The 27,177-nt window shown below is 40.9% G+C and overlaps 2 protein-coding genes, 1 long non-coding RNA gene and 1 other non-coding gene across 6 annotated transcripts in view; 2 read left to right on the top strand and 2 right to left on the bottom strand.

Moving 5' to 3' along the window:
* Nucleotides 1-9,139: 9,139 nt before the first annotated feature.
* LOC113744560 (uncharacterized) lies at nt 9,140-11,023 on the bottom strand. 2 transcript variants are annotated; one of them, XR_003461638.1, is made up of 3 exons: nt 10,770-11,023; nt 9,937-10,035; nt 9,140-9,424 (listed from the first exon to the last, which is right to left on the bottom strand). It is a non-coding gene; the product is annotated as an uncharacterized LOC113744560 (long non-coding RNA). The 2 variants fall into 2 exon arrangements; XR_003461639.1 differs by lacking the exon at nt 9,140-9,424 and adding an exon at nt 9,544-9,640.
* trnas-gcu (transfer RNA serine (anticodon GCU)) lies at nt 10,823-10,904 on the top strand. Its single transcript has one exon. It is a non-coding gene; the product is annotated as a tRNA-Ser (tRNA).
* Nucleotides 11,024-12,069: 1,046 nt separating the features above from the next.
* Nucleotides 12,070-16,225, top strand: adi1 (acireductone dioxygenase 1). Its single transcript, XM_010743786.3, has 4 exons — nt 12,070-12,417; nt 13,568-13,687; nt 13,949-14,128; nt 15,180-16,225. The coding sequence occupies exons 1-4, from the start codon at nt 12,295-12,297 to the stop codon at nt 15,294-15,296; spliced, it is 540 nt and encodes a 179-aa protein (XP_010742088.1). The 5' UTR covers nt 12,070-12,294; the 3' UTR covers nt 15,297-16,225.
* Nucleotides 16,226-17,703: 1,478 nt separating this feature from the next.
* trappc12 (trafficking protein particle complex subunit 12) overlaps nt 17,704-27,177 on the bottom strand; it is a 32,247-nt gene continuing 22,773 nt past the window's right edge. For both annotated transcript variants that reach the window (XM_010743784.3, XM_027275208.1), the window contains exons 6-12: nt 25,198-25,310; nt 24,863-24,935; nt 23,600-23,673; nt 21,520-21,618; nt 19,926-20,029; nt 18,609-18,696; nt 17,704-18,480 (exon numbers count right to left, since the gene is read on the bottom strand). In XM_010743784.3, the coding sequence (XP_010742086.2) occupies nt 18,238-18,480; nt 18,609-18,696; nt 19,926-20,029; nt 21,520-21,618; nt 23,600-23,673; nt 24,863-24,935; nt 25,198-25,310 (794 nt within the window). In that variant the 3' untranslated portion in view covers nt 17,704-18,237. The remainder of the gene's footprint in view (nt 18,481-18,608; nt 18,697-19,925; nt 20,030-21,519; nt 21,619-23,599; nt 23,674-24,862; nt 24,936-25,197; nt 25,311-27,177) is intronic.

Below are 27,177 nucleotides of genomic sequence, written 5' to 3'. Positions count from 1 at the left end.
TGTTCATATGAAGTCATGGTGATTTATTAAAATATTAAAATGGGAACAGATGAGAATAAAAGCTGCATTTGCCAAATGTAAATGTAGTTTATAAAAACACAGTTCTTTATCTTCCCACTGACAAGATGTTGGTGGCTCTCAGCAACGTTAACACACTGTCCACATTTAAACTCGCCTACTGCAGGGAAACCCAGCAAATAATTGAGTTTAGCCCAGTGCTGGTCGTTCAGCTGAAGGCTAATGTCTCCATTTTTTCAGTGATCATCATGCATATAGTGTTAATGTTATCAGGAGTGCAGAACATGTAGCCACTCTATCCATCAGTGTCTCTCTGCCTCTCTCTGCCTGTTAGGTGTCTATCCTTCACATCGTTGTTATGTATTTCATTGCGTGGGTGTGTGTGTGTGTTGTATCTGTGTGGGTGGCTACTGGCTTTTTTGTTGCCTAAGTGTGTGTTGGTCTGTGTGGGTGTTAGCTGTTTGTATGTACTGCATGTGTGAATAGAGGAGGATGAAAGTAGCTGCTGAATCTCAGCAGAATCTAACATTCACACACGCATTCAAGGTTGTATCTCAGGCTGTACAGTAAAGAGCCATACACTTTGAAAGCTTATAACCTGCATTTCTTATCACTGTCAACAACAACACTCCCAGAATGTCAATATGTGATACATGTAAGAGTTCCTTTTGTTAAACTCGTCGTGAGCAGGAATAGACTGGTATGCAGTTTCCAGGAAGAATAAGAAGAATTAACATATCTACATATCTCCTGTCATAGAGGTCAAGAGATGCTAGCTGAATTGATAATTATATAAAGCCCCCATTGTGTAACCTCTAATAAAATAACATCTGTTAAATCCTGTTGATGCTACACTGACTTGTAATCAGGTGAATGTAACTTTGGGCTCCGGGTCAGGAGAAGTACGTAACGCTTTACGGCACTAAGTCACACACCACCAACTATTTGACTGATTTTGGTGAAACTGGATCATATTTTATGGAGAAAATGTTTTCTGCTTTTCCCTCTGATGTCCAACTCAACTCTCTGTGATTTACAGAGTTTCCTGATGGACAGTGAAGTAAACTGCTGCCAACTGTAGCTGCTGTTAGCTAATATTAGCTCAGTTTGTTAGCCAGGCTGCTCGGACTGTGAGCTCAGACCTCACCGGGAAGAGGAGTTTTTCAGGCACAGGGTGTGGGGTAAGCACGCATTCAGACAGGATCAGGGATTATGGCAACTCGTAGCAGGTGGTCCTTTCAGACGCGTCCCAGAAGCGTCTCGAAACTCGGCTGTCGCTACGTGTGACGAAGCTGAATCCACCTGGATAGTCTCTGCTTCAGAGACATTTCAGGCTGACTGTGGACATTTGACCGATCTGAGTGTCTGATTGACTTGCAGAGCATGACGTCAGGCTCCATTTTCTCAAAAGCTGGATCTGGATCAACTTCTCTCCTGCACGCCACTGCATTTTTTTTTTGCGGCAACTCCTGCTGGTGTGGAAACGGACGACCCCTACTGAAATTAATGGAAAAACCTCAATTTTTCCCAGATCACCTGATCCTCTGTAAATCCGCGCAAATGTTGACGGGGAGTGGAGCCAGTGTTGTGCGAGAACTGGAGCTGGGCAAGCAGGCAATGTCAACGGGCTCAGCAGTTATTAACAACGTTGTTGACTTACTAGTTTTTGATCATAGGTAATGTAATCATAACAAATACGTATGTACAGCTGTTCAAATTTGCCACAGTGGCATTACACTCTGAACTGGGGGCAACAAATCACAAAAATACAGATTTCCGAGCAACATTGCTTTAACTGTCAGTATTATTTATTGCTGCCAGAAATGTAGGCATTTGTTTTTTGTACTAGGGAAGCTAAAATAAGAAAAGATTTTTAAATTTTACTTAAATGGCATTATCATTAGCACAAGCTTGTGTGTCTTTTCACAAATATATCTTTCTGCTTTGCAAATAAATGGTCCAACATTTTCCGAGTTTTTTTTCACACTCTGCAGTTGTATTGACTGTTACCTCAGGAGGAAGATACAGGCTTCTTAATATTATGAATTTTGACTGGCATGTTTGCTCACTAAGCATGACAGTACTTGGGTAAATGTACTTAGTTACAGTTGCATATTTGCAGAGCGACATTGCCAGACATTTATAGTCCAACATTCATGGCAACATGACTAATAACATCCACAGAGTATTGAGAATTTTTTGATGCTGAATGTATTCAGTTTTAAGTTTTTGAACAAAAGTTGGTAAGACAGGTGTATTTTCACAGCCGAAATCTCTCCTCCAGCAGCTGTGATGGACCAAACTCACTCACTTTCAGTGTTTGAAATGTATATGTGGTAATCTCTAGACTGTAATAAGAGAGCTCTGCGACATGCAGGAAAGTAGCAGCTGGCAGAGGATAGCAGGAGATGAAGTTTTCACAAAGCAAACAGACCCTTCGGTGCATGTAGGATGAATGAAATGCACTAACATTAGCATATTAAAATTCGTTCATTCCTCAATTACCACAAGACAAAAGCAGCAACGAAAGCTGGAAATAAGAGGATTTTAACGTTTGCCAGTCTGTCTGGGCAGGAGCAGACCGGATATCTTTGCCTTGAACATTTTTGCCTTTCCTCTGTCAAAGCTACAGAAACGCAAGTGAGACAAACAGATATAGGCAGGCAGAATGGGATACAAACACTAGGATGAAGAGCAAGAGAAGATCAGGAGGTGCCGATTACATAAAACCATCACAAATATCATGGTAAAGACCTGAGAGGGAGTGGAGCTATTTTAAACCTGGGCTAGAGCTCAGTGAAAGAAGCAGTGTGGGCTGATATGTTGGCCATCACAGCAAACTGTGCTCGTGTGTGTGTGTGTGTGTGTGTATAAAGCATGTGTTCCCCTCTCTGCAGAAAGCTGGCAGATAGCGGGCAGGGATTTTAAAGACATGTTACATAATGTAGACTGGGGTTTTTCACAGTGAAGCACCTCTAGATTTGTCACCTGGCCAAATCATTCCAAAAAAAAAAAAAGAAGAAGAAAAGAAATCCTCCCTGTTGTTTCAGAATTTTGCAGAAAATGGACAGCGCTGAACAAATCCAGACCAAGGAACATAGAGTACACGTGCAGTATGGTGGGTGGATGTATGTGATGTTGCTAATGAAATACAGTAATACATGTATTGTTGGATGAAGTATAAACATTTCCCTCTGCTGGGAATTGGACCTTGAACCAACTCAAAGATAAAGTGTCTGAAAAGGATAATTGAAAACATTGTTGGTGTTGCCAGCTTGCATTAACAGTCTCCCTTTGTTAGCTAGCTAATCATGAAGGAGTATATATACATATACATATATACATATGGTGACACAGTTGAAATGTGATGTGGGTTTAGCTACCTTAAGTTTGACTCTGACTCTGAAAACGATACATTATCTTTCAAATGTTATTATTTTTGATTAACCACATCCCAATATATGTGTTGGGATCAGTTCCTCCATAAACGTAACAAAGTAAATGATGCTACTCATCAATTTAGTAGTAGTACTAGCACTTTGTTGTACCCAGTACTCGAGTTGAGGGGGGATGGGGGGGAATGGCATCCCCCCTGTGGGGAAAAATTGTCAAAATCATCCCTCTTCTAAAATGGTCATCCCTTCTTATGTCAGCGGTTTTCAAAGTGTGAGGCGCGCCTCCCTTGGGGGGCGCCAGAGGACTTCAGGGGAGGCGAGGCGGGGGGAAAAATAAAAATATATCTTACAAAGATATGTGTCTCATCACTGTGCGATGAAAACTCGGCGAGCTAGCCCCCAAAGAGTAGCAAAAAATCCACAAAACGACACAGTATGTCCAGCGCGAATAAACGCTGCTAATGTCTCCTGCTATGTCTCTGCTTTAGTTTGACTCAGTCATGAAGCTCCTGGTTGTTACATAAAGACAAAGAGGCTTTGACAGTGAAGTGAGACCTCTTGCTGCGATATACTACCTTTGGGTTTACTTCATTCTGGATCGTCATTGGTGGGTCAAAGGTGAATGTGGGCGGTACTAATAGATTCTCCTGACTCTGATTGGTCGACAGGTGACAGGTGTCAATCATCCACACTCTGTGTTGTTTTAGCCTTAGCAGCACCGCTAGCTGCTTCATATTCTTTAATACCGCTTGTTTCAAACATCGCGTCGTCTTAAAACTCGAAGTCTTCTTTCCTCCTCCTTAAATTGTGTTTTTTTAAGTGAAGATGTTTTTTTATTAAAAATATGTTTAAATGTATTTAAATGTTTAAAAACACACAAAGATGTTAAAAACATACACAAAGTTGTGTTTAAAAAAATATTTGAGCACATTCACAAATAAAGATATTTAAAATGTTTTTACAAATATGTTTAAAATAGATGTGAATGACATGATGTCCATAGTTAAGTGGTTATTGTTTCTTTCCGATAAATAGTATTGTCTTGTGCAGGCCATGCAACTGAGAATGCAAGCTATGAATCAGATGGGATTTAGGATTTGCCATGTCTAGAAAGTCACCCTAAAATTGACTAGAATGCAGGAAATTGCATCTAAGAAATACAAAATTTTCTGGGGGAGGACCCCCAGACCCCCCTGCTGGAAAATATGTTACATAAACGAAAAATTTCACCATCCCTCCTAGTTTCATTTTACAACTCCACTACTGGTTGTACCACATTAAGATCAAGTACCCGGCTGCCATGTCCAAGCTTGCAGCCAAAGATCACATTGCTGCTAGCCGAGGAAGGAAACGTGATGTTTCAGGTCCAATACTGGCAATCAGGACAGTCAGAGGCTGGGGGATTCAAAGACACATTCAGAGTTCAGTACCTTGAGTCTGAGTATGTTACACCAGCAAGAGCTACTGTGGCCTCAACACAGGGAAATATATTTTGGGTAGAAGAACAATGAGTTAAGTCAAGCTGGCTCTGATCACCAACTGATGGACACCAACTGCTCTCTTAAAAACTCAAGTAGACCTGAGGGGAACAGCAGCGTTGGTTGCTAATTCTTGATGGGTTTGCAGGTGCACCCTTTCACATATATGAATCCATCATTAATATAAATTACTGTTTAGTGAAGCTTTAAGTGCCTGAAAAAAACAAACATTGAAACTTATATAGGTATGCATTTCAGATTACACCTAACCCAATATGCAGTGTTGTTGAAATTGGATTTCAGCTAATGAGTTTTGCATTATTGCACAACGGCTGGTAGAAATCACAAACCAGTAAAACAAAGCAATAAAGAGGGTTACATTTAATTAAAATGTAAGTTCGATGACTTGATAAAGGGAATTAATCAAAGGTGGGAATTAAATGATACACATAGACCATAATTATACGAGTGCATATAGTACAGCACAGGTACATGACTCATAAAAATGTGCATAAAAATAGCTTCAGTGACTGCCCTCTCAGTTATTTCATGGTGTGACTTTCCTGTATTGCTTTTACATGTTGAGTCATTTGCTGTCATGGAGCTCAGTGACAAGAAGTCACATCTGCCTGTTTTAATGCCTTTCTAGTCTAGACAAACCACGTGTAAAATGGGTGACCCATCCCTTAAAGAAATGAAACTAAATGAGGTATCTGTAAACTCACATATCATGTCCTGTCTGGTTTCAGCGTGCTTATTAAAATCCAACCCTGCAGCCTGCAGCAGATATGGTTTAATTTAGGTCTGTATTTCCACAAACAATAAATGTCTTTCTTTGTTTATAACTTGATGGAGTCTGGAGATGATATTCTCTCAGCAGGCTAAACTAGAAACCAGAAGAGGAAATAATTCACTTAGACCAACAAAAGAAGATCTTTGGTAAGTTGTCTCCTTTAACCCTTTCTCTGCAGTTACATACAGTTATATCAGCAGAGTTCTTAATTTAATAATATTCTGTTCTTAGAAACTCTATCTGGGAAGATTTGTGCACTCAGGTATGAACTTGAGAAGAATTAGACTATTATATTGTCGTTTGATTTGTGCTGTGTAGAACATAGTCGAAACCAAATTAGATTCAGCAAGTAGAGCCACACCACCTGTCACATACAGTGTGCGCTGCATCTCAAAGCTCTCCACCTCTCTCCACGTCTTCTCCAAGTTCCTGATGGGAGGGTTCTTTATCTCAATACTGCTAGACACCTGTCCTGCACCACGAGCCAGGAACACCTAGGGGGAACTATTCCCGCAATCTCCATCCTAATTAACACTTTCGGCCTCTGACTGCAGCAGGAATATTTACATGAGCGCCGTTTTAAAGGTCCTATATTTCACACTGTTCCAGTTTTTTATTTGAAGTTTTGATTTCCATAAGAAAATACATATTTGTGGTTTCTCAATACATCTCCTTTCTGGAACTCTAGTGAGAACAGGCTGTTTTGTGTTGCAATTTGTCTCATTATTATTAATGAGTCTCTCTTTGGCTGACTGTTTTCTGAAGTGTTCGCTAAACCAACCACAGGTACAGATTATAGCATACCCAGAAGATGGGTCCTGGCAGGCTGTGCTGGGGGCCGTGGTTGAGGGTGGTGACTTGTTGACATGTCCGGTGAGTATGCTGGCCATGCAAGAACTGGGATGTTTTCAGCTTCCAGGAATTGTGCACAGATCCTTGCAACATGGGGCTGTACATTATCATGCTGCAACATGAGGAGATGGTCATGGATGAATGGCACAACAATGGGCCTCAGGATCTCGTCACGGTATCTCTGTGCATTCACAACGCCATGAATAAAATGCACCTGTGTTCGTTGTCCATATGCCTGCCCATCCCATAACCCCACTGCCACCATGGGCCACTCGATCCACAACATTGACATCAGAAAACCGCTCACCCACACGATGCCACATACGCTGTCTGCCCTGAACAGTGAAAACCGGGATTCATCCGTAAACACCTCTCCAACGTGCCAGACACCATCGAATGTGAGCATTTGCCCACTCAAGTCGGTAACGACACCGAACTGGAGTCAGGTCGAGACCCCCAAACCGATTGTTGCAGCAGCTGTCCGAGTGGCTGGTCTCAGATGATCTTGGAGGTGAACATGCTGGATGTAGAGTTCCTGGGCTGGTGTGGTTACACGTGGTCTGCGGTTGTGAGGCCGGTTGGATGTACTGCTAAATTCTCTGAAATGCCTTTGGAGACAGCTTATGGTAGAGAAATGAACATTCAATTTATGGGGCAACAGCTTTGGTGGACATTCCTGCTGTCAGCAATTGCACGCTCCCTCAAAACTTGTGACATCTGTGGCATTGTGCTGTGTGATAAAACTGAACATTTTAGAGTGGCCTTTTATTGCAGCCAGCCTAAGGCACACCTGTGCAATAATCATGCTGTCTAATCAGCATCTATTTTGTTTAAAAAGGAGACATTTATGTTTTATAAATTGAAGATATTCTGAATATATTTTGTATATTTTGAGTAAACTGAAGAGGTTATAGTGAAAATGAGTTTATGGTTTTAATAAGGCTGTTGTTTAAATTGATGAGTCTGAATACATTCCTAGCCTTAGTAAAGCAGAGTATTTTGGTTACAGTAAATTGAAATGGAATTTATGTTTTCTATGCAAGAGTATTGAACACTAAGATGTGTCACAGTAAAGGTATAATTGAGTCTGTTACAAGCATGATATGTTAAGAGACCAGTATTACAAGGTCACATATGTAACTACAAGTTGGCGCGTGGTCAACAAGTTAAGGAGTTGTATAATGAGTTATCATAATATAAGTCATTAACTAGAAGGGGAGGGATGTAGTGTCTGGGAACACAGATATATGCCTGATGACATCAGTGGTATGTGAGATGTATGTGAGTGGGTGAGACACGAATAAAGAAGCATGGTAATGACTGTCCGACTGGAGCCTGATTATTAGTGTTAAACAGAAGTAAGGAAACATTAACGTAAGGAAAAGGAAAAATAGGGTCTTAGTCCAACCCATCAACTCATGTGTCACAGATAATAACACAGTATATCCTTCAACATTTCTCTTGTTGTTGTGCAATTTGCTTGTGTTTCCATACAAAGTGCTCTATTTTTGCACTTGGATGAAAGCTGAAATTTTGAATTAAAGTTGTTCCAATACAGCAACAGAAAAATACTGGAACTGAATTAAACGTCTCTCTTCTGTGCTCTTATTCTTCATGTCTTTCTAATTTAGGGTATAAAACAATCCTGGGAATATTGTTCATTTTGTGCTTAATGGCAAAGAATCAAATGAATCCCTCGAGCACTGTGAGTCAAATGTGTCTTCTGGTCTGTGTTTTCACACATAGTTCTGTTTACGTCAGTAAACAGCAAGTAGTGCCAGCTGATATGACACGTCCCGTGACTTACTCCCTTCCTGTCAAAGCAGAGGTGTTAGTTTCACCTTGACATAAAGGACGGTGAGCCACGTTGGGTTATTTTAGACACCCATACTTATATCTCTGTGCATGGTATTCAATTTTTGTCTACTTGATTTGACATGAGTCATATCAGTAAAGAGAATCATTATTTTTATTCACAGCTTTCAGGCCAGCTCTCGAATCCGGCTTTATGAAACACCCTCCAGGTGAAGCCAGGTGGAGTCCAATCTGTCTCTTAGTAAAATATGGCGCCCTCTAGTGGTTTCAAAAGGGACTTGCGCCAAAATTTAAATAGTCTAAAATAATCTCCCGAGACTATACCTCATTTACTATCAAATGTTTTCTTGAGAATATAAGGATCTGATGTTAACCTGTTCTTGCTGACTCATTAATTATATCACATTATCTTCCTCAGTTTGGTTGGGAGCACGGTGTTAGTCTTAATGCATTTCTTGTTGGCACTTATTATGAAATTCATCAATCATTTTATTATAATAATAATAAGAGAGGTTTGACTGCAGAGTGTCAATATATTTTCCAGATCCTGACCTGCTGTTTGTTTCCAGATGAGCAGAAAACTATTATGAGTATTCCAACAATTTAGTGTTCAGCCTCTGTGATGTTGATCGAAGGAGACAGAATATATAAAGTAAAAGAATGGTCAAATCTGACCTGACTATATTTAATTACATTACATTATCAGCTGCAGATTATGCTCACGTTGTCATAGTAATTTCCAGATGTGAATACATCCTGGCTCAAAATAAGGCAGCAAGTGTTACATATTTATCAGGCATTTAAAATATATATTTTTTTAATTCTATGAAGGAAATGGTGAGTGACAATATGTAAGTCATTCCTCTCTTATTCATGCCTGTGTTTTTATTAATCATTTTGCTTTATACAATACTTGAATCTGTATGTATTTGTGTGCTTTTATAAATATATTTCACAATTTACTGATGGAAAAAGGGGAGGGGGTCTCTCCAATCACCACTGGGCGCATCCAGACCAAGGCTGCTTCCGTTTTCTTGCATCCCCAAGTGTAGCTGTCCTCAATCATTCTGGTTCTGTTGATTGCAAAATTAAAAAACATCATCTTTCAATGAAACCTGGTGCTGTATTATTAAATGTAACATATTTTATCAGGCTGTACTGTGCTTTTGAATGATAGGTGTAACTTATCGCTCACTCTCAGATAAAATGCTGAAATCATGTTTAGATATTTCCATGATATTTAACAGTATACTCACTCTTGGTCTCTTTGGAGGATGTCACAGTGGTTGCTATTTTTTAGATTTTTTAATAAGGATAACAACAATTAAACAAAGAATAACAATCCGTTTGAATATATGGACTATATATGGAATATATGAATGCGAAAGGAAGAGCAATGTAGCGTTGCTGACTACCAGTTGCTAACATATTAAATGCATATTAACCTTTCTAAAGCATAGGCTAAAGAAATTTCATGAATATAGCATGTTAAATATGAGCTGCTGCTGTATTTATCTTATTTTATCAAGCCTTCATTGATTGTAAAACCAGCTGCAAAGAGGAAAGTTCAGGGAGGTGTGCTTACAATTAACGGATGAATGTGGGCGGGATCCAAATCACGTCATTTGTACAAGATGGCAGTGCCCGTATGGTGGAAATTTTGACCAAGCTGCAACCTCCAGTTCTGAGAAAGCCGACACAGAAGTGGTAAAAACTGTAATTCAACGAGTGGCTGCTTGAGTCTGGCTCCAGAAGTGAGTCAGTCTCCATAAGTCCCCATGTTAAAATGACTTTGCAGCAGAAATAAACATGTTTACAGCCTGGTACAAAAAACTGTTTTGGTCTCTGTAGCTAATTTCCCCGTTCATGACAACAGTACTGAGGGTGAATTTATATACAACTCACCTATTCACATTATATTAAGACTTAAAGTTATGCAGAACAGCCGTTGCTTTAATTGACAGGTGGGTGCTGATTGATAAATAGAGCACATATTTCTGGCTTCAAAATGGCGTTTAGGAAACCTGTGTCAGGCTCTGTCCATTCTTTATACTGTCACTGATTTTGGCTCTTCCAGAGACCATTAAGAAAAGAGACCCCACACTTAAGAGTCACTTTCTGTATCTTTGTCACCTGGATCTAACTACTGCCACCCCTACACAGCAGGTTTATGCACCCTAAAGAGAGAGAGTGGCAAACACAAACAGGATTTATGGGCGATTATTTCGCCTCATAGTCACTGCAGTAAATACTGAACTAAAGTTCATATATATCCTCTGACACTAAAACATCGTTTTTCTGATCAACAAATCAGGAGAAAATGAAACTTTGTCTCTCTCTGGAGAACTAAGACCACGCCCACTGAGGAGACGGGAAGTATATCGTGTCAAATCATTGGTTAAGTCACCTTTCACTCACCCCACTCTGGTAAGTAAGACACGTGATCCATCTGTATGCGCACGCTTTACCCAGACGAGGTGGCCGAGTGGTTAAGGCGATGGACTGCTAATCCATTGTGCTCTGCACGCGTGGGTTCGAATCCCATCCTCGTCGACTCACAACTGTTTTCGTGCCACGGTCATCTAGTGTAGGAGAGTAACGCTGTAATTATGATATAACACAGCGTCATTATGTTACGTTAATATGTATTATGAATAACAATCGGTGTCACGCTGTCATGTCATACACACTTGCATTTTTAAAGTTCCGGTGGCAACCTTCAAAATAAAACTCATCAAATGTCATATATTCCTGGTGACTCCAAACGTGTAGATAATGAATATAAATGCTGTAAACATCAGATCTAACACGGATATTATTGCAAGTATTGATACTTGTGAGAAATAATAATAATAAAAATAATAATAATAAATAATGAGAGCAGTGATATCATTTGAATTATTTCCTGTGAGTTGTAGCTCCTCACTTTGAACACACGAGAGCAGTATTTAGTCAAGATTGTGCATTGACACTGCAGCCAGCTCCACCAGAGTACAGACAAGTTCAACAATAGATAGATAGATAGATAGATAGATAGACAGATAGATAGATAGATAGACATACGTTATTGATCCCGAGGGAAATTCAGGCATCCAGTAGCATAATGAGACACAGTAAACATACATTAAAATGAACTTATAAGATAAATCTAAATTTAAATTAGAGCTGTGCAAAGAAATTAATCGTGCAGACAAATTAAACCCATGTTAAGAAATAAAAGATCTGTACAAATAGAAAACTACATAAAAAGTAAAAAAGAAGAAATATTTTTATGTAAATAAGAAATATAGCTACATAGAGAGATACAAAACAAAACTACGTACAGTTAAATGTAGATATATCTAATCAACGTATTTTAACTGACTGATGACAAAACCATTTTTAAATATTTACGTGAGGCTTCATTTAAATATGAAATTATTGTCAAAGTTAAATTATCTAATGGCCATATCAACTAACTAGTGCTAATTCTTGTTAATTCATTATCCTATCACTGTTGGCTTAACGTTAAGTAGTGCTACAGGACTGAAACGTACTTAAGTAAATAAACTTTGTGTGCTCTCTTGCATGGCGCAAAGGTAAGGACGGCACCGGTGCGTCCAATAAGTGTCCCATTAAGGACACTTAATGATGTCCACTAACGTGACAAGGACAAAGTAACACTTCCGGTGACACCCTTCAAAATAAAACTATTAAATTGCATGTGATTCTAAAATGTATACCCCAAAGGTACGTGTAGCTATTATAATTTATAATATAACTCATAATATATAACATATAAACAGTAATAATTTGCAACAGACGGACCTCCTCCACCGCTGTAAGTCAAGCGGACGTGAACGCAGCACACGTCGTGGCTGCTGCTGCTGTCACTTGACCTGCAACACAACAACACACATTTCTCACAGTTTATTCACAGTCATCTGTTTAAAACCCGGCCAGCATGAGTTTGGAGGCCTGGTTCATGGACAGCTCTGATGAAGACCAGAGGAAGCCGCACAGACTGAGCCCAGATCAGCCCGTTTCCCTGGATGAACTGAAAACACTCGGGGTCTTTTACTGGAAGGTAACAACACAGCTAACAGCTAACCTAGCGTCAGTGTGTTATATCTGCACTGTATTCATTTACAAAGCTTCTTACAGGTTAAATATGCACTGTGACCTGAGCTGTCGACATTTTTGTTGCAGTCACATTAGTTATGTGTTAATACAACAGTTACTTATTATACACACACAACACACAAATCTTAATAAAGTTTTAAATCTCTCTCAAGTGTTGGCAGTGAACGCCACGCTGTTGGTTTATGTTATTATTACCAAAGATATTCACTGAGAGAAGATGTGTGCGTGGTCTCACATGATGTTGAGGCAGAGAAGGTTTATGCAGTGATTAAAGTTTTAGTTCAGTTGTTGTGAATCTGTGAGACAGGAGATATGTGCCACCAGGACCTTTAGAGATTCTGCTGCTGCTGAGACAGAGACAGGTCTTCAACAAAGTTACATTTCTCCTGATTCATTGGTCTGAAAAACATTGTTTTAGTGTCAGGATGCACAGAAGATAGGTGGCTTGTGATAAAAATGAGTTTGGTATTCACTTCAATAAACTCATGACCTGCTGCTGGTCTAAAGAGGGGCAGCAGTGGCTGAACCAAGCGGCAACCTCCATGAAGCCAATGAGGAAGTGTCAAAAACTGCAGTCCACCTGTGGCAGGCTCCAGAAGTGAGTCAGTATCCATAAGCCCCCATGTTAAAATTTCCATGCTGTTAATTTTGCACTTTAACTATCTTTAAGCCTTAATATATTTTGAACAGGTGAGTTGTATATAAATTCTCCCTCAGTACATTTGTCATGAACGGGGAAATTAACTACAGAGACCAAAACAGTTTTTTGTACCAGGCTGTAAACATGTTTATTTCTGCTGTGAAGTTGGACATTTGAACATGGGGACTTATGGAGACTGACTCACTTCTGGAGCCAGCCTCAAGTGGAATTACAGTCTTTGTTTTTCACATTCACATTGGCTTCACTTCCCAGCACTGGAGGCTGCTGCTTTGGATAAACCAAGTGACACAGATATCTTCAGTGAGGCGTCTCTTTAATTACCTGTCTCTGGTATGGAATATTATATAAGGGATAACTGCTGGCTAGCATTGTGCAACAGATTATTTAATCTCCACAGACAAGTTTGTTAAGTCCTGTTGTCTTGTTGTTGTAGCTGAATGCTGATATCTATGAAACAGACCCAGAGCTGGAGCAGATCCGTAAAGAGCAAGGCTACTCCTATATGGACATTATCACGATTCACAAGGACACGCTACCTAACTATGAGGAAAAGGTAACGAAACACTTCAAAAAGTGCACATTTAAAGTCTTCCATGTTTTTTCTTCACTGTGTTAGAGAGCACTCTTCATACTGTTGAAAATTGAAACTGACCATTAGAAGATTTTATGATCTGTGGACAATTAGCATAATACTCTAGAGCGGTTTATGAGCTTTAGATGATCGTCCTCAGTCAGTGGTGAAAACAATGGCACCATTAGGACTGATACTACCTGAGCTGTGTGTTTCATAGTTCATTCATTTTGTGTCTGTCAGCTGAAGATGTTCTTTGAGGAGCACCTACACTTGGATGATGAGATCCGCTACATCCTGGATGGACAGGCCTACTTTGACGTCAGGGACAAGGAGGACCGATGGATCCGGATTGCCATGAACAAAGGGGACTTGATCACCCTGCCGGCCGGTATCTACCACCGCTTTACCCTGGATGAGACCGTACGTAGCATACACACACACACACAAACAAACAAAAACATGACAGTAGTTAACTGCTTTTTGGCTGTGTTGATGCTGAAATCGCACCACAGTACACTTACTGGACGAGATGAAATTTAAATGATGTCTGGGGAGGAATTAGGTTGTTGCTGCAGAACAGAATTTCTGAGTAAGACTAGAGCAAATATTAAGAGTCTGACTGGTGTTTCCACAACACGCTTTGTAAAATGTAAATAGAAACTAAATGTGATGATGTGCAAAACAGTAAAACACCATATCTAAAATGCCTCAGGACAGTTTCCACTTCACCTCAGTCCATCTTAAACAAGCTTAGGCTCACAGAAGGTGGAGGCGTTTCTAGAACTGGTCTCTATCCGGTTTATTCTTTGCATGCGGGAGTTTCAGCTGTCGTTTGTGGCTGTGAGCTGTGTTCACGGACAATGATTTTTGGAAGTGTTCATCTGCTCATGCTGTGATGTCCACGACAGAATCCCGCCTGTTTTTGATGCAGTGCCGTCTGAAGGCCTGAAGATCACAGCCAGCCATGTTGGTTTTCAGAGATTTCCTTTATTATTATTATAAACTGTAAACAATGACTTTTTTTTGTCATTTGACATTGAAAAACAATATTGTTAAATGGTTGCACTGTTTTCCAGCACAGTCTTTCACAGAGTGATGGTGGACCCCTCTTCATCTTTACTTCACAAAGACCCAGCCTCTCTAGTTGCTCTTTTTAGACCCTGCCAACCTGTTGCTGGTGAACCTTGTGCGTTGTGAGATATTCCAGCTGCTTTCTTTTAGCATTTCACAACTTGTACACTCTTGCTGCTTGAAACATATTGCTGGCATCAAATTAAATAGTGTCTATCATTAAACATATGAAATATAATTCTCATTTACATATTAAAAAGATAAATGAATTGATTCCCGTGAGGAAAGCTAACAGGCTGCTTTGTTATTGCTGCTGTGTAAATGAGGATTTCTTGCATAAGGGATGCAGAGTCCGTTCATCTAGCCACATTTAGACTGATCTGTTTTTCTTTTTCTGTAGAACTACACTAAAGCCATGAGGCTGTTTGTCGGGGAGCCGGTGTGGAAAGCCTACAACCGTCCCGCTGATGACTTTGAGATCCGACACAAGTACGTGGCTTCTCTGCAGGGATCCTGAGAGAGGGCTGCAAACTACAAAGTGGATTTCATGTGACCAGCGTTTATACTAGAATCAGTTCTTCTAGCGTGAGTAGGTTTACAGTGAGAATGTTGTGGATGATTAACAATGTCCTGTAGCAGAGCAGTTTAGTGCTGAATAAAATGACATAGCCGACATGGAGACAATCTCAGAAGTGGAGCTTCAATTAGTACATTCACTTAAAGAAGTCTTTACATTTGATCCTATTTTACTACCACTGGAAATACTGCCTTACAGGAAAAATAATGCAATAATATAACGGGGCCATTGTCATGAGTACTTGCATATTATAAGTTTGCATGCATGACTTACAATGGAGCATCACTTACTTCAGTTTAGAGTCTGAATACTTCTTTCTCCACAGGACAGTCTGTCTGTAGTGCCTTATTCTCTTATAAGGCTTGTATGGTGTTAGGTGCTATCAGACTAAACATGAATCAATGAGCAGTATTTTCTAATTACATGTTCAAATATCTCTGTATCAGAAGTGAGCGATGTTAATTGATGTGCAGCATCTGACAGATTAATGTGATTTTTCTTTGTTCTATGGAGAATAAAGCTGCTATTTTCACTCTGATTGTTTGACGTCATCTGTCCATAAAACCAGGCAAGGTGATTTAAAAGAACAGCTTTATTTAAGATAAAACAAAATTTTAATATACATAAATATGATCAACACAATATGTAAACAGTGATAATTAGAGATCCACCAGGACAAATCACTAAAAGATTTAACAAGAAAAATGTTTTGATATAATCATTTAAACAGGAGAAAAAAAATCACCTTCTTTGATATGTACAATTTTAGATTTCTAATATTTTACATTTTTGTTTTGTGGACAGGCTACGATGCAATCTGAAGGGCTTATTACTTTTCACTGCGTGAGTTAATAAACCTGGCAGCTGAAGTCGAGTGGTCTTTGACTGTTAATCCAGTATTACAGGTGTCTGCTGAGGAAGAAGCTTTGGACCTCTGTGGTAGTTTATTAGTCTTTAAGCACACTGAATCCCAGGATAATGCCCGCGTCGAGTCTCTCATGATGGACTTCTTAAAAACCACCACCGGTCTGTAGAGCAAACGTACATCTATGTTCACAGGACTTTCTTCTCTTCCCACACTGCTTAATCTGATGATTCCTCTGTGAGTTTTCATTCAGGAACAATTCGGAGGAACAGTTTTAACATTTTGGGAAATACATCTTTTCACCTACTTGCAGAGATTTAGATACAATTGAGAACCACTCTCATGTCCGCATGCTAATTATGAAGCTAGAGCCAGCAGCTGGTTAGCTTAGCTTAGCACAAAGACTGGAAACAGGAGGAAACAGCTAGCCTGTAAAACTTGTGGTTTGGCGGGGGGTTATGTGGTGGACTGTTTCTTGGTGGGACATTTTTGAGGGACTGAAATGCGAGGGTCACGTGACAGATTAATATGCTAATTTTCTGAAGCCTTGTGTAGCTTGTCTGCTAGTACTGTAAGAAGTTTATTGGTTAAAAAGTGCATTATATAGCTAACAAATGTGAAGCTTGTTAAACAACCTGCAGCGATACTTTATTTTTCTGTTACGGTTTGACAAAACAGTTGCTTATATCTGTGATTCAAATGTAATGAGTGCAACATTTTGAAGTAAATATTACAGAAGCAGAAGTTGAGACTAGTGAGAAGCTAATCTCCTTACAAGATACAAATCCATGAATGTTTATGCATGTACAGCTTCCAGTTGATCACATTTTGAAAAGTTTTCTGTTTTACAATTGTTTCATACTTTCATGTGTATGTTTCATTGACTTCCATCAGTTCTGTTCACAGTGTCTCCTCACATTATGAAGAGGAAGCAGCTTGTTGGAGTACAGAGACAAAGGGAAAATCTTTTAAGCAGCTTGTTGGAGTACAGAGACAAAGGGAAAATCTTTTTTCATGTATCTTAAGAAAATATCATAAACCAGCAGCCAGCGTGGTCTGTAACACATTGTAATAAGAGCTTACCAAGATGGCAATAAACATGCTAGCAGATTAGCTCACTATCGGTAGTGCTAGAGATGTAATCCAGTAAAGTATGTGACAGTTTGAACCTTTGAACAGAGCGAGGCTGGCTGATTCCCTGTTTCCACAAGCCAAGGCTTTGAAGACTGTTTGACTGAGTGGCCAATGAGAGCAATGGCGACGTCGAGCCTACATTGTAAAAGAAGCAGTTAAAAACGGTAGATACCTTTTTTGAGCGTCACAAACTCCACGAAATTGACTCTTTTCACTATCAGAATTTGATCTGTTGTGTCCCAAGTGCAGAAGAGCCACGATCAATTATTTAATCCCCATTCAAGTTGGCGGAACGCTAGACAGGAAGTTAGCTGTCTCTGGTGCACTTGCTCTCTGGGCTTTTTTGGCTTCATGCATCACTTCACAGGAATGAACGGAAACCCCTCCTTTGATGCTGTATCCATGGTTTCCAGTCTTTATGCTAAGCTAAGCTAATTGCTTCTTAGTATATATTTACCGTACAGACATGAGAGTGACTAACTCGCAACAAGAAAGCAAAGAAGTGGGTGTTCTATCTAAAAATGTTACATTGCATCCTGCACATGCAGGACCTTTTTTAGGGTCATCAGGTTTACTAGAATATCAGTCCAGCAATGTGTGTGAGCTGGCCACTAATTCTGTTACAGTAAGTAAATATGTGAATATGTGAGTCACTCTTCAGAGGAACATAAAGCCACCCCTGAAAGATTTTGTATCAGCTTGCTTTGAGAAACCAAACCAAACTAACAAAACCAAAGCTTTCACCTTTCTGTCATCACACTCTCATAGAAGCTACTGCTTTCCACTCCTCTACAGATTCCACTGTTAGGGTTTAACTTCCTGTCACATCAGAGGAGAAGGCCGTAGTGTGCGTGTCCTCTCCCAGTTCAACTTCTTTGCCTCTTAGACCAGTTTGAGACACTGTGTGTTGAAGCTGTCCCCCTCCCGGCAGGCCACGGCCTCCAGCAGAGCCTGCTTCTTCTGGGTGCTGCGGGACGACTCCAGCTCGTACATAGTGGTCAGGTTGAAGAGGACGCTCTCGTGGAGGTAGAACGCGGGGTCTTGCTGCACCAGGCCCTCCAGCTGGCCCAGGGACTCCTTCAGACGGCCTAGATACAGCAAGCACACTGCTGCGTTGTTGTTGGCCTGCGTACAGCGGGATGGGTTTGAATGTGAACTTATTAACTTTGGATTATGTATTAATCCTGGTAATTATTCATCTACAGAGTGGATGTAGGGTAAAAGACGTCCACGGTGGATGTGGTAACACTTACAACAGGGTTTTTCGGGTCAATTTTCAGGACTTCAATAAAGGATGCGTGTGCTTCACCGTAGTTGTTCTGACTGAGGTAGACAAAGGCCCTGGAAAACAAACACACACAGTCATTACACCTACAAACAGTACTAATATTTATACTACATGACAGGAAAACTCATCCTGTGCTATATTCAGGTCATGGAGAAGCTGGAGAAGATACATGGCCCAAAATATGTGGACAAGTGAACATACACCTACACAGATAGCTGACCATGTCATTAATCTGATGCTATTCCCACTCCTCTGGTTCTGGTGTTACAACGGGCAGATTGTATTTACAGAACTTATGATGATGATCAACCAGCTGTCAACACAATGACATATTATCACCTCTAATGAGGTGTTGTGAACATCAGCAGCACCTGAGACACATTAAGTCCAATGCTGTGTCTGAAGTTATGCTGGTAAGAGCACTGAGAGTGAACCAGAACATTAAGTGTCAGGCTGTAATACATAACAATCAGCTTGAAGATGGTAGCTATGTAGAGCTGAGGGCCACAGCAGTCGGGTGGGTTTGTCACTACTATATTCATTATAGCAGCTTTAAAGGGCAACTTAACACCCTGTTTTAGCTTGAACACATGACCACTGACACGTTCAGCTCCTGTGCAGGTTCCTTTAATCAGCTCTGTACACCAGCAGGACAGCGGCTCATATTTCACTCACAGGCAACTCTGACCCGGCCGTTGTGGGATGACCGCTTTAAATCTAATGAACTCTTTTCAAATTACAACAAGATTTACGTATGTAACTACAGTTGTGTGTGTTCTGGATAACATCTAGAAATGTTATGTAATGGATTTCCATCTGTGGCAAGAAAATAACAAAACGCTGTACATTGGATGTTGTACAAGATGATTTCTCACTGACTTTTTTTAGTAGAGGACAGGATTAACAACATTTCTGAATAAAGAACTAACATTTTTATTTAATCAAAGCTCTGATTTATATTTATTATTCATATATGTCCTGTAGTATATTTCCACCTCTTTAAACCGACAAAATGCTGTAAAAAAAAAAAAAAAAAGCCAATCGTGGAGTGAGCAGCCTGAGTGAGACAGGTTGTCACCTGAGCTTTACCTCGTGCTCTACATCTCCTCAGGTCAGAGCCACACAGGTGTGACCTCCTGTGTTAAATCACACACCAGGAGGAAGCACGAACCTGCAAAAAGCCCTGAAGGAAGCTCCGCTACCACGGAGCCAAAAGTGATCCCGAGCAGCATTAAGTACACGCACGCTGTATGAAGGTGCTAAATGCATGACACGCACATACCTGTTCATTAGCACACATGTGGTGTGACTGGGCTGGCTCCCTTTCATCTGGCAGGCTTTCTCCACATCCTGGAAGTACCTCTCTGCCGTTTTAATGTCTCCGATCTGGCCAAGTACAAAGCAACACATTAACCACCGATCTGTGTTTGTATTATAAAAAAGTGGGCAAGCACAAATAAATTAGATTAGACTTCATGATCCTCCGGGGAAAACTGACTCATTGGATCAGCCAAGAATACATACAGGAGCATTACAAGAGAGAATAACGATGACAAAACAAATACATCTCTGATGATAGTACCACACAGTGGGTTTGTGGAGTAGGAGGAGGAAAGACCTGTTCATTTCCATCATGGACAATACTGAGTGACTGGCAGTTGAGAACCTCCACATTTTTCTACGTATGTGTGTAAATCACGGCTGGATTGCTGAATGAACCGAGCACGAGCAGAGCACAGGCCCGGTGAAGAAAACTAAATTAAATCATTTTTAAAGTTTAGACTCTTATTTAAAATGTGTTAGATATAGATTTGAGTATGTATTGGCAGGAATGGATGGTAATATTCATTAGTAGGTTTTCTTTATTGTATAATCACCTGAAATAAGAATCATTATGTTTTTGTTGAGTCCTTTATATCTACAGAGAGACCGGGTCCTCTTCCATGGAGTCGGCCATGTTGAACGGCCATGTTTCTACAGTAGCTCAGAAGAGATCGGCTCGAGATAGACATTTCTCCTACATGCTCCCCTCATGTGATTTTAGGTGTCAGACACTAAATTTCCTGCAATCTGTTACATTTTTACGCATCAATTTTGAAGTCTTTTACGACTCTCAACATGAATGTAAAGGCTCTATTAGAGTAAACACACTTGCATCAATTATATTAAGGATTTAAACATCAGATCATCAGATTGTAGACGTGAACAAAAGCTTGGTCTGTCAAAATAACTTCAAAAGAAAATACTACTAAAACTCCGCCATTCAGATCTCTAACTGACTCTGACTCTAACTCCTCTTTCTTTTTACAATCGGACATGAGCTGGAGCAACAGGAAGACGTAACCAAGGCAACAACGATGCTGAGTGGCAGACAACTTGCCCATCATTAGGTGTCATTCTCTTCCACAAGTTCTGATTAAAAACTGCTGTGCTATGTCTCGTGAAACTCTTTTGGTTTTTATCATTTCTCACATCATTCCAACCCTGAGAAAATGCATCAGAGTATGGTGTGCATGAACAGACAAGGACAGACTGTGTCCCGTATTGATTCAGATTTTTTTTCAATATGGGAAACGAAAAAAGAAAAAAATAATTTGTGTATTTTACAAGATGCTGAAGTATTCCTTTAGTATCTGTCCTTATGTATCTGATGAGGACCGGACATTAAACAATGGGAGAAGATTTCTCCTCTGTCAGCCACACTGTTTCTACTGTAGTAACTAAAGCCCTTGTAGGATTATTACAAACCACTGTGCAGGACTGTTACATGCCCATATTGGGATTTTTTTTTTTTTTTTGCATCAATCTGATGAAGTACCTTGATATGTGGTCATACGAGTCAGTGTGTGTGTATTTATGTGTGCTAATGTGCGGACCTGCAAGAAGATGCGTCCTATGCCACTGAGCAGCTGCACTCTCTGCTGGGGTTCATACTGGATGATGGAGTGATAGGTCTCCACTGCGAGAACATAGTCCTGAGAGGGAGAGAGAGGGGGAGAGATTAATGAGAAAAAAAGAGGTAAAGAACAATATAAAAGTGAAGAATGGAGGGCGATGGAGGTAAAGACAGAAGTTAGAAGTGAGTGAGGTAAAACGAGGTAAACAGTAGAAGGTAGAGAGAGGTGGAGGGTGAGCAAGGTAAGAAAGAGCAGAGTTAAGGAGAGCGGAAGAGTGAGAGAGGGCATTAATCAGACATATGGAGTATTAACGGGGCGATGTGACCCTCCTCCCACCTCCACACTGCACAGCTACACATTGCTCACATGGTGACTAGACCGCTGAGCGGCGCGACCGAGAGAGGTCAGCGAGGTGTGTGTGTAGAGAGAGAGAGTGTGTGTGTGTACCAGCCTGAGACAAGATACAGAAAGTATGTACATGTATGTGTGTTTACGGCTGATCTTAAAATCTCTTCAGCATGCAAAACAAAACAATGAATTTATCATAGTACTGTGTATGCAGGTCTGATATATGTTCTTCCTCTGTTCCACCAACAGCTATTAAAAACACACCATCCTGCTGCCCCAAATACTACTTTGAACACCAAATGTAGATTAATCAGACGCTGGGACCCCAACAAAAACATACTGTTTGCTAAAGCTTACAGTGACTTTAACAAATCAAACGACCACAGACAGGGCTGGACAGATAAATGTATTCAATCCAAGCAGCAACCTCTGTGGCTGTGAAGTGAAACCAATGCAGAAGTGCCAAAAAACTGTAGTTCCTCAAATGTCCACTTGAGGCTGACTCCAGCAATAAGTCAGTCTCCATAAGTCCCCATGTTAAAATGCAGAAATAAACATGTTTACAGCCTGGTCAAAAAACAGTTTTGGTCTCTGTAGCTAATTTCCCTGTTCATGACAACTGTACTGAGGGTGAATTTATATACAACTCACCTGTTCACATTATATTAAGGCTATATTACGTTAAGTTACATATAATTAATAGCATGGATGCTTTGATTGACAGGTGGGTGCCAATACAATTGGTTTGACTGAGCACCAAGGCGTCACACAGCCCCCCACAGATCCACTGATGATCTTTGCTGATTGCTAGACTAGCCGGGCTGCGTAAGAGACAGGACAACAAACATGGGGGTGGCTGGTGACACACATTTTGAGCAAAACTGCTCTTTAGAAACCTGTGGTTGATGTCACAGATATGATGTCCTTCTTTATACTGTCGGTGGTGGCAGGCTGTAATACCAAAACTTTGAGATTGTAGCTGTGTAGAGCCAAGGGGCACAGCAGAGTTGTGGCCTGCCACAGCTCCACTGATGATTCATGACCGTGGTGATACTATGTCCTTGTTTTCTACTCTGAATGGTTCAGTCACACTGAACTTCACATCTACCTTATTGCTTTGTCAACACTGTTTAAGTGCATAACGATATGAAAAGCGAGTTTCAAGAATTAGATATTTTATTACCCATACCATACAGTAAGAAACTAGTTAGTAGCTAGTGGGCTATCTGAGAGGTATCAAAAATTTTGAAGTTAAACTGTCAAGATTATAATAGAAGTAGTTAATGAGCCACAACATATCAAATCACTGGTTTGCTCCTGTAAAAGGTGAGCGTTAACATACTGAAACTGAAATGAAAACCTGTTGTAATCTTGATTCTCACCAGTAGATGGCACTGTGGTTCTCTCTACAGACTGATCCAAATCTACAGCCCAACCTCTCTCTCTCTCTCATTCGCTCTCTCCCTCTCGTTCTCTCTCTCACTGACCAAGAATCCAATTAGTGGTCAGTCTGGGGGGATTTCACTGTGAATCCTCCACCAGCCTGGCATCAGAGATCTCTGAGTCACACACACACACACACACACACACACACACACACACACAGAAACACATCCAGGCAGACTTAAGACACAAACACACACAAATACAGGGACACATTCACTCCAACACACTGTGGTACACAAACCTGAGCTGACAAACACACACATACCTTCATCAGCAGCAGACAGTTGGCCATGGAGTACATGACCCGGCTGAGGCGAGACCTCCACAGCTTAAGAGACACTGAAAAACAGGGAGAGAAGAAGACAGACAGACGGTTTATTTCTTATAGGGTTACTTCCTATTTTCATTCCACCTGCTTTTTTTGGGCATCCCCCCCCCCCGTTCTTCCCCACCACACACACACAGGTTTATTTTAAGGCGATAAGGTGTTGAGGAAGACACTGCGGCACACTCCGCTTTCCTCTTTTCCCTCAGACAGTGCGCCCTGTGGAAGCCTATTAGTATTCATCGCTGCACATGTGTGTGACTATGTGTGTGTGTGTGTTGAGTAGAAGAGCTAATCACTCAGTAGGGGTCTGATGTGTGAAGGCAAGGCCCTGCGTTATTGACTTGACTGTCGACTGTCTGCGTGGGCAGAGAGAGGAGAGACAGAGGGCACGGCTATTACACCGCTTTTAGAAAGGGGGAGGAACTGGCAGCAGCGGTGCACCATCACACATCCATTCGTACACGAGTCGCCTTGCCAATTTTCCCAATAATAAGCAAGTGTCTTGGTACATTTAGCTCAACTTCACCAAGCGGCTTGTTGTTGTTCATCGGCCTGAATTAGCTGATTAAATGACTTCTGGTCGCTTTTTAAACACACACACACACACACACACACACACACACACACACACAAAACCTGAGACAAAGCCTCTAGAAAAGTTGCTAAATTAGTGGTTGCAGGAGGCAGAACTCAAAGACTGAGAAGAGAAGAGAAGAGAAGAGAAGAGAAGAGAAGAGAAGAGAAGAGAGAAGAACAGATGAAGCTTGTTTACATCAGGTTGCGTGGAGGTGTGTCTGCCTAAAACTGCTTATTTCCCCGCCACACTTTTGCAGATGTGAGTGGATTGGATTGGATTGATCCGTATTGATCTGCTTGGCGTGAAGGGCTGGAGAGACCATTTGATATTCAGTGCGAGTACCAAAGCGGTGAGGTGCTAAACACTTTTAGAGCACTGCATCGGTGTGTGTGTGTGTGTGTGTGTGTTTTGTGTGGTTGAAAAGTGTGTGTATGTGTGGCTGAGGTATGCTGCAGTCCTGCACCAGGTGTGCCTCTGCCTCAGTGACTGTGTGTGTGTGTGTGTTTGTGTGTATTACCCACTGGGGCCCATGACCTCACTCTCCTCCCACAGTGTGATGCAGTCTGGGAATGGGGCCAGGTCTGAAGCCAACCGCCTGTGCGTGTGTGTGTGCGTGTGCTTACCTTGCCTGTTCTCCTGTGTTAGGGTGATCATGCTGCCATCCTCAGCCAAGCCTTTCTCCAAGTTCTCCAGGATCTGTTCGGGTGGGGGGGGATTCAAACTTCAGAGGGAGGAAGGTGCTTCATTGCCAGTGCTAAAGGCTTTTCATGTGTGTGTATTAGAATCTGCATATTCACTCTAAAATCCATCCATATTTGGCTGTTTACACAGGTGGGCTTAAGGATTTGTATAGCTAATGTGCTTTTCTGTGGGTGTGTAGTTTTATTGTGCGAATACTACAGAGTATGCATATCTTTATGTTCATCCAGAGGCTGTGTGTGTGTGTGTGTGTACTAACAGCAAGGCAGACGGTTTTGAGATTGTGCAGGCGGTCCAGAGCCTCCTGGGGTTTGGCCAGGTACTGGGGAAGCTCGGCATGCAGCAGCCGCATGGAGAACGGCACCATGGAGCCTGGACGAGAGAGAGAGAGAAAGAGAGAGAGAGGGGAGGAAGGACAAGAAGAAAACGGGAGACAGAGGGAGACAAGGGGAAAGGGAGAAAATAAGAAACAGGGTGGGATGAGGACATAGCAGGGGAGAGAGAGAAAGAGAGGAAGAAAACAGAGAGGGAAGGCAGAGAGAGACAGAAAGACACAGAGTGCGAGATGAGAATATAAACCCATCCACCCACACACACAGACTGCACACAGCCCTGAAGGCAGAAACCTACAGATGGCATTGAGCTACGTATGGCTGCTTATTAAACCCTCTCATCTCTCTCTCTCTCTGTGTGCTGCACAGCTCCATCACTCATCTTTCTGCCTCATCCCTCTGTCTCTCTCTGCCTCTGCATCATTCACACTGTCTCCCTCTCACACACACAGACACACAGACAGAGGCACAAATATCCCAGAGGAAGAGCCTATATTCAGGTGAGTCCCCAGGCTTTGATCAGGGTCTCTTTGATACTGTCATCAGATCTGAAGCTCAGCTAGCTGGTCCATCTTTGGCTGCTGCTTTTGTCAGTCTGTGTATCTCTATTTCTATCTCTCCTGTCTATGTCTCTGTGTTTTCTATCTCATCCAGCCACAATACAGAACACACACTTATTTTCCCCATTTACCCCCATGTCTCTACTTACTGCCCCTTCTGTTTTAATGTTCTATCTTCATGCAGTGCTCTCTCCCAGATTCTTTATTCTGTGTCTCTTAATAGTTTTACAATGTTTTAAAAGTGCAGTGTTTGTAACTGAGAAGGTAAACACTGTATGGCCTTTTAAAACTAAACTGAAGAGGGATCCTGTACATTAATGCATCAATAATTATGATGTGATTCTGAGAAGGGCCATTCTGCATAATGAGTGCTTTCACTTAAGTCAGACTTTTACTAGACTTAGAGTATTTTAATTTAACATTGCAGTATTGGAACACAACTCTGTGTGTAAGATTTAGTGGCAACCCCGACTGCAACCCCCTCGTGTCGCCCACTCCTATAGTGGTTGTAAAAAGTGCAAAAAATGCAAAAGCGCTTTCTACAATCAGAGTTTAGAAAGTTGACTTTTTTTTTTTTTTTAAAGAAAAACTGCATAAATAAGTCAAAATAAAAAGGATTCTCCAACAGATTTACATACCTGGCAGTGTTGAGAAGGCTTTGAAAGATACATTTAGACCATGTTGAATGAGTGAAGACTATTTTAATGTTCTCAAAAAACATTTAGAAAATTCTGTCAACAAGCTTCCATCAGTGTATTTTGGCAAAGACTTGCAAGATGTGCGTGAGAATTTGCTGTGTCACTGTCTGGTTTTACCGGGAACGTCAAAAAACAATGCACCAACAAAAGACAGTGAAGAGGAGCTAGTATGCAAAAATTAATTTATGAACAAGGTTCAAAATCAATTGTCTTTGCAAATGATTTTTATTATTTTGGTGAGAAACGCTGAACGTAAACAGAACTGTTTGTTTACAACAAAACTCAACAGGGCAGCTTTAAAGATCTAGATTCAGTATCAGACACTCTCAGGACCTGGACTACATGTCTGTGTATTTCTCTTTCTGTTTGGCTGACATTAAAATATTTTTAGAGGACAAGTGATGGGAGGTCCATATCTTTCATCCAGCTGAGAAAAGAAGCCGGGAAGGTTGGTATTTGACCACAAATTCATTTTATTCAACCTGCGAAAAGACCAATGCATCTCGCTCTCACTTTATTGATTAAAACATGAAAGGACTCAAGAGTGGAAGGTAAGTATGGAGATACAGCTTTTAAAAGGCATGAATGAATGCTACTTGTCAGGCATGTGGCGTCCAGGACTTAATATTTCCAAATTGGAACTCAACTT

The sequence above is a fragment of the Larimichthys crocea genome, chromosome XXIV (assembly GCF_000972845.2).
Source record: "Larimichthys crocea isolate SSNF chromosome XXIV, L_crocea_2.0, whole genome shotgun sequence".
Lineage (NCBI taxonomy): Eukaryota > Metazoa > Chordata > Actinopteri > Sciaenidae > Larimichthys > Larimichthys crocea.
This window is presented reverse-complemented; position numbering and strand designations above follow the sequence as displayed.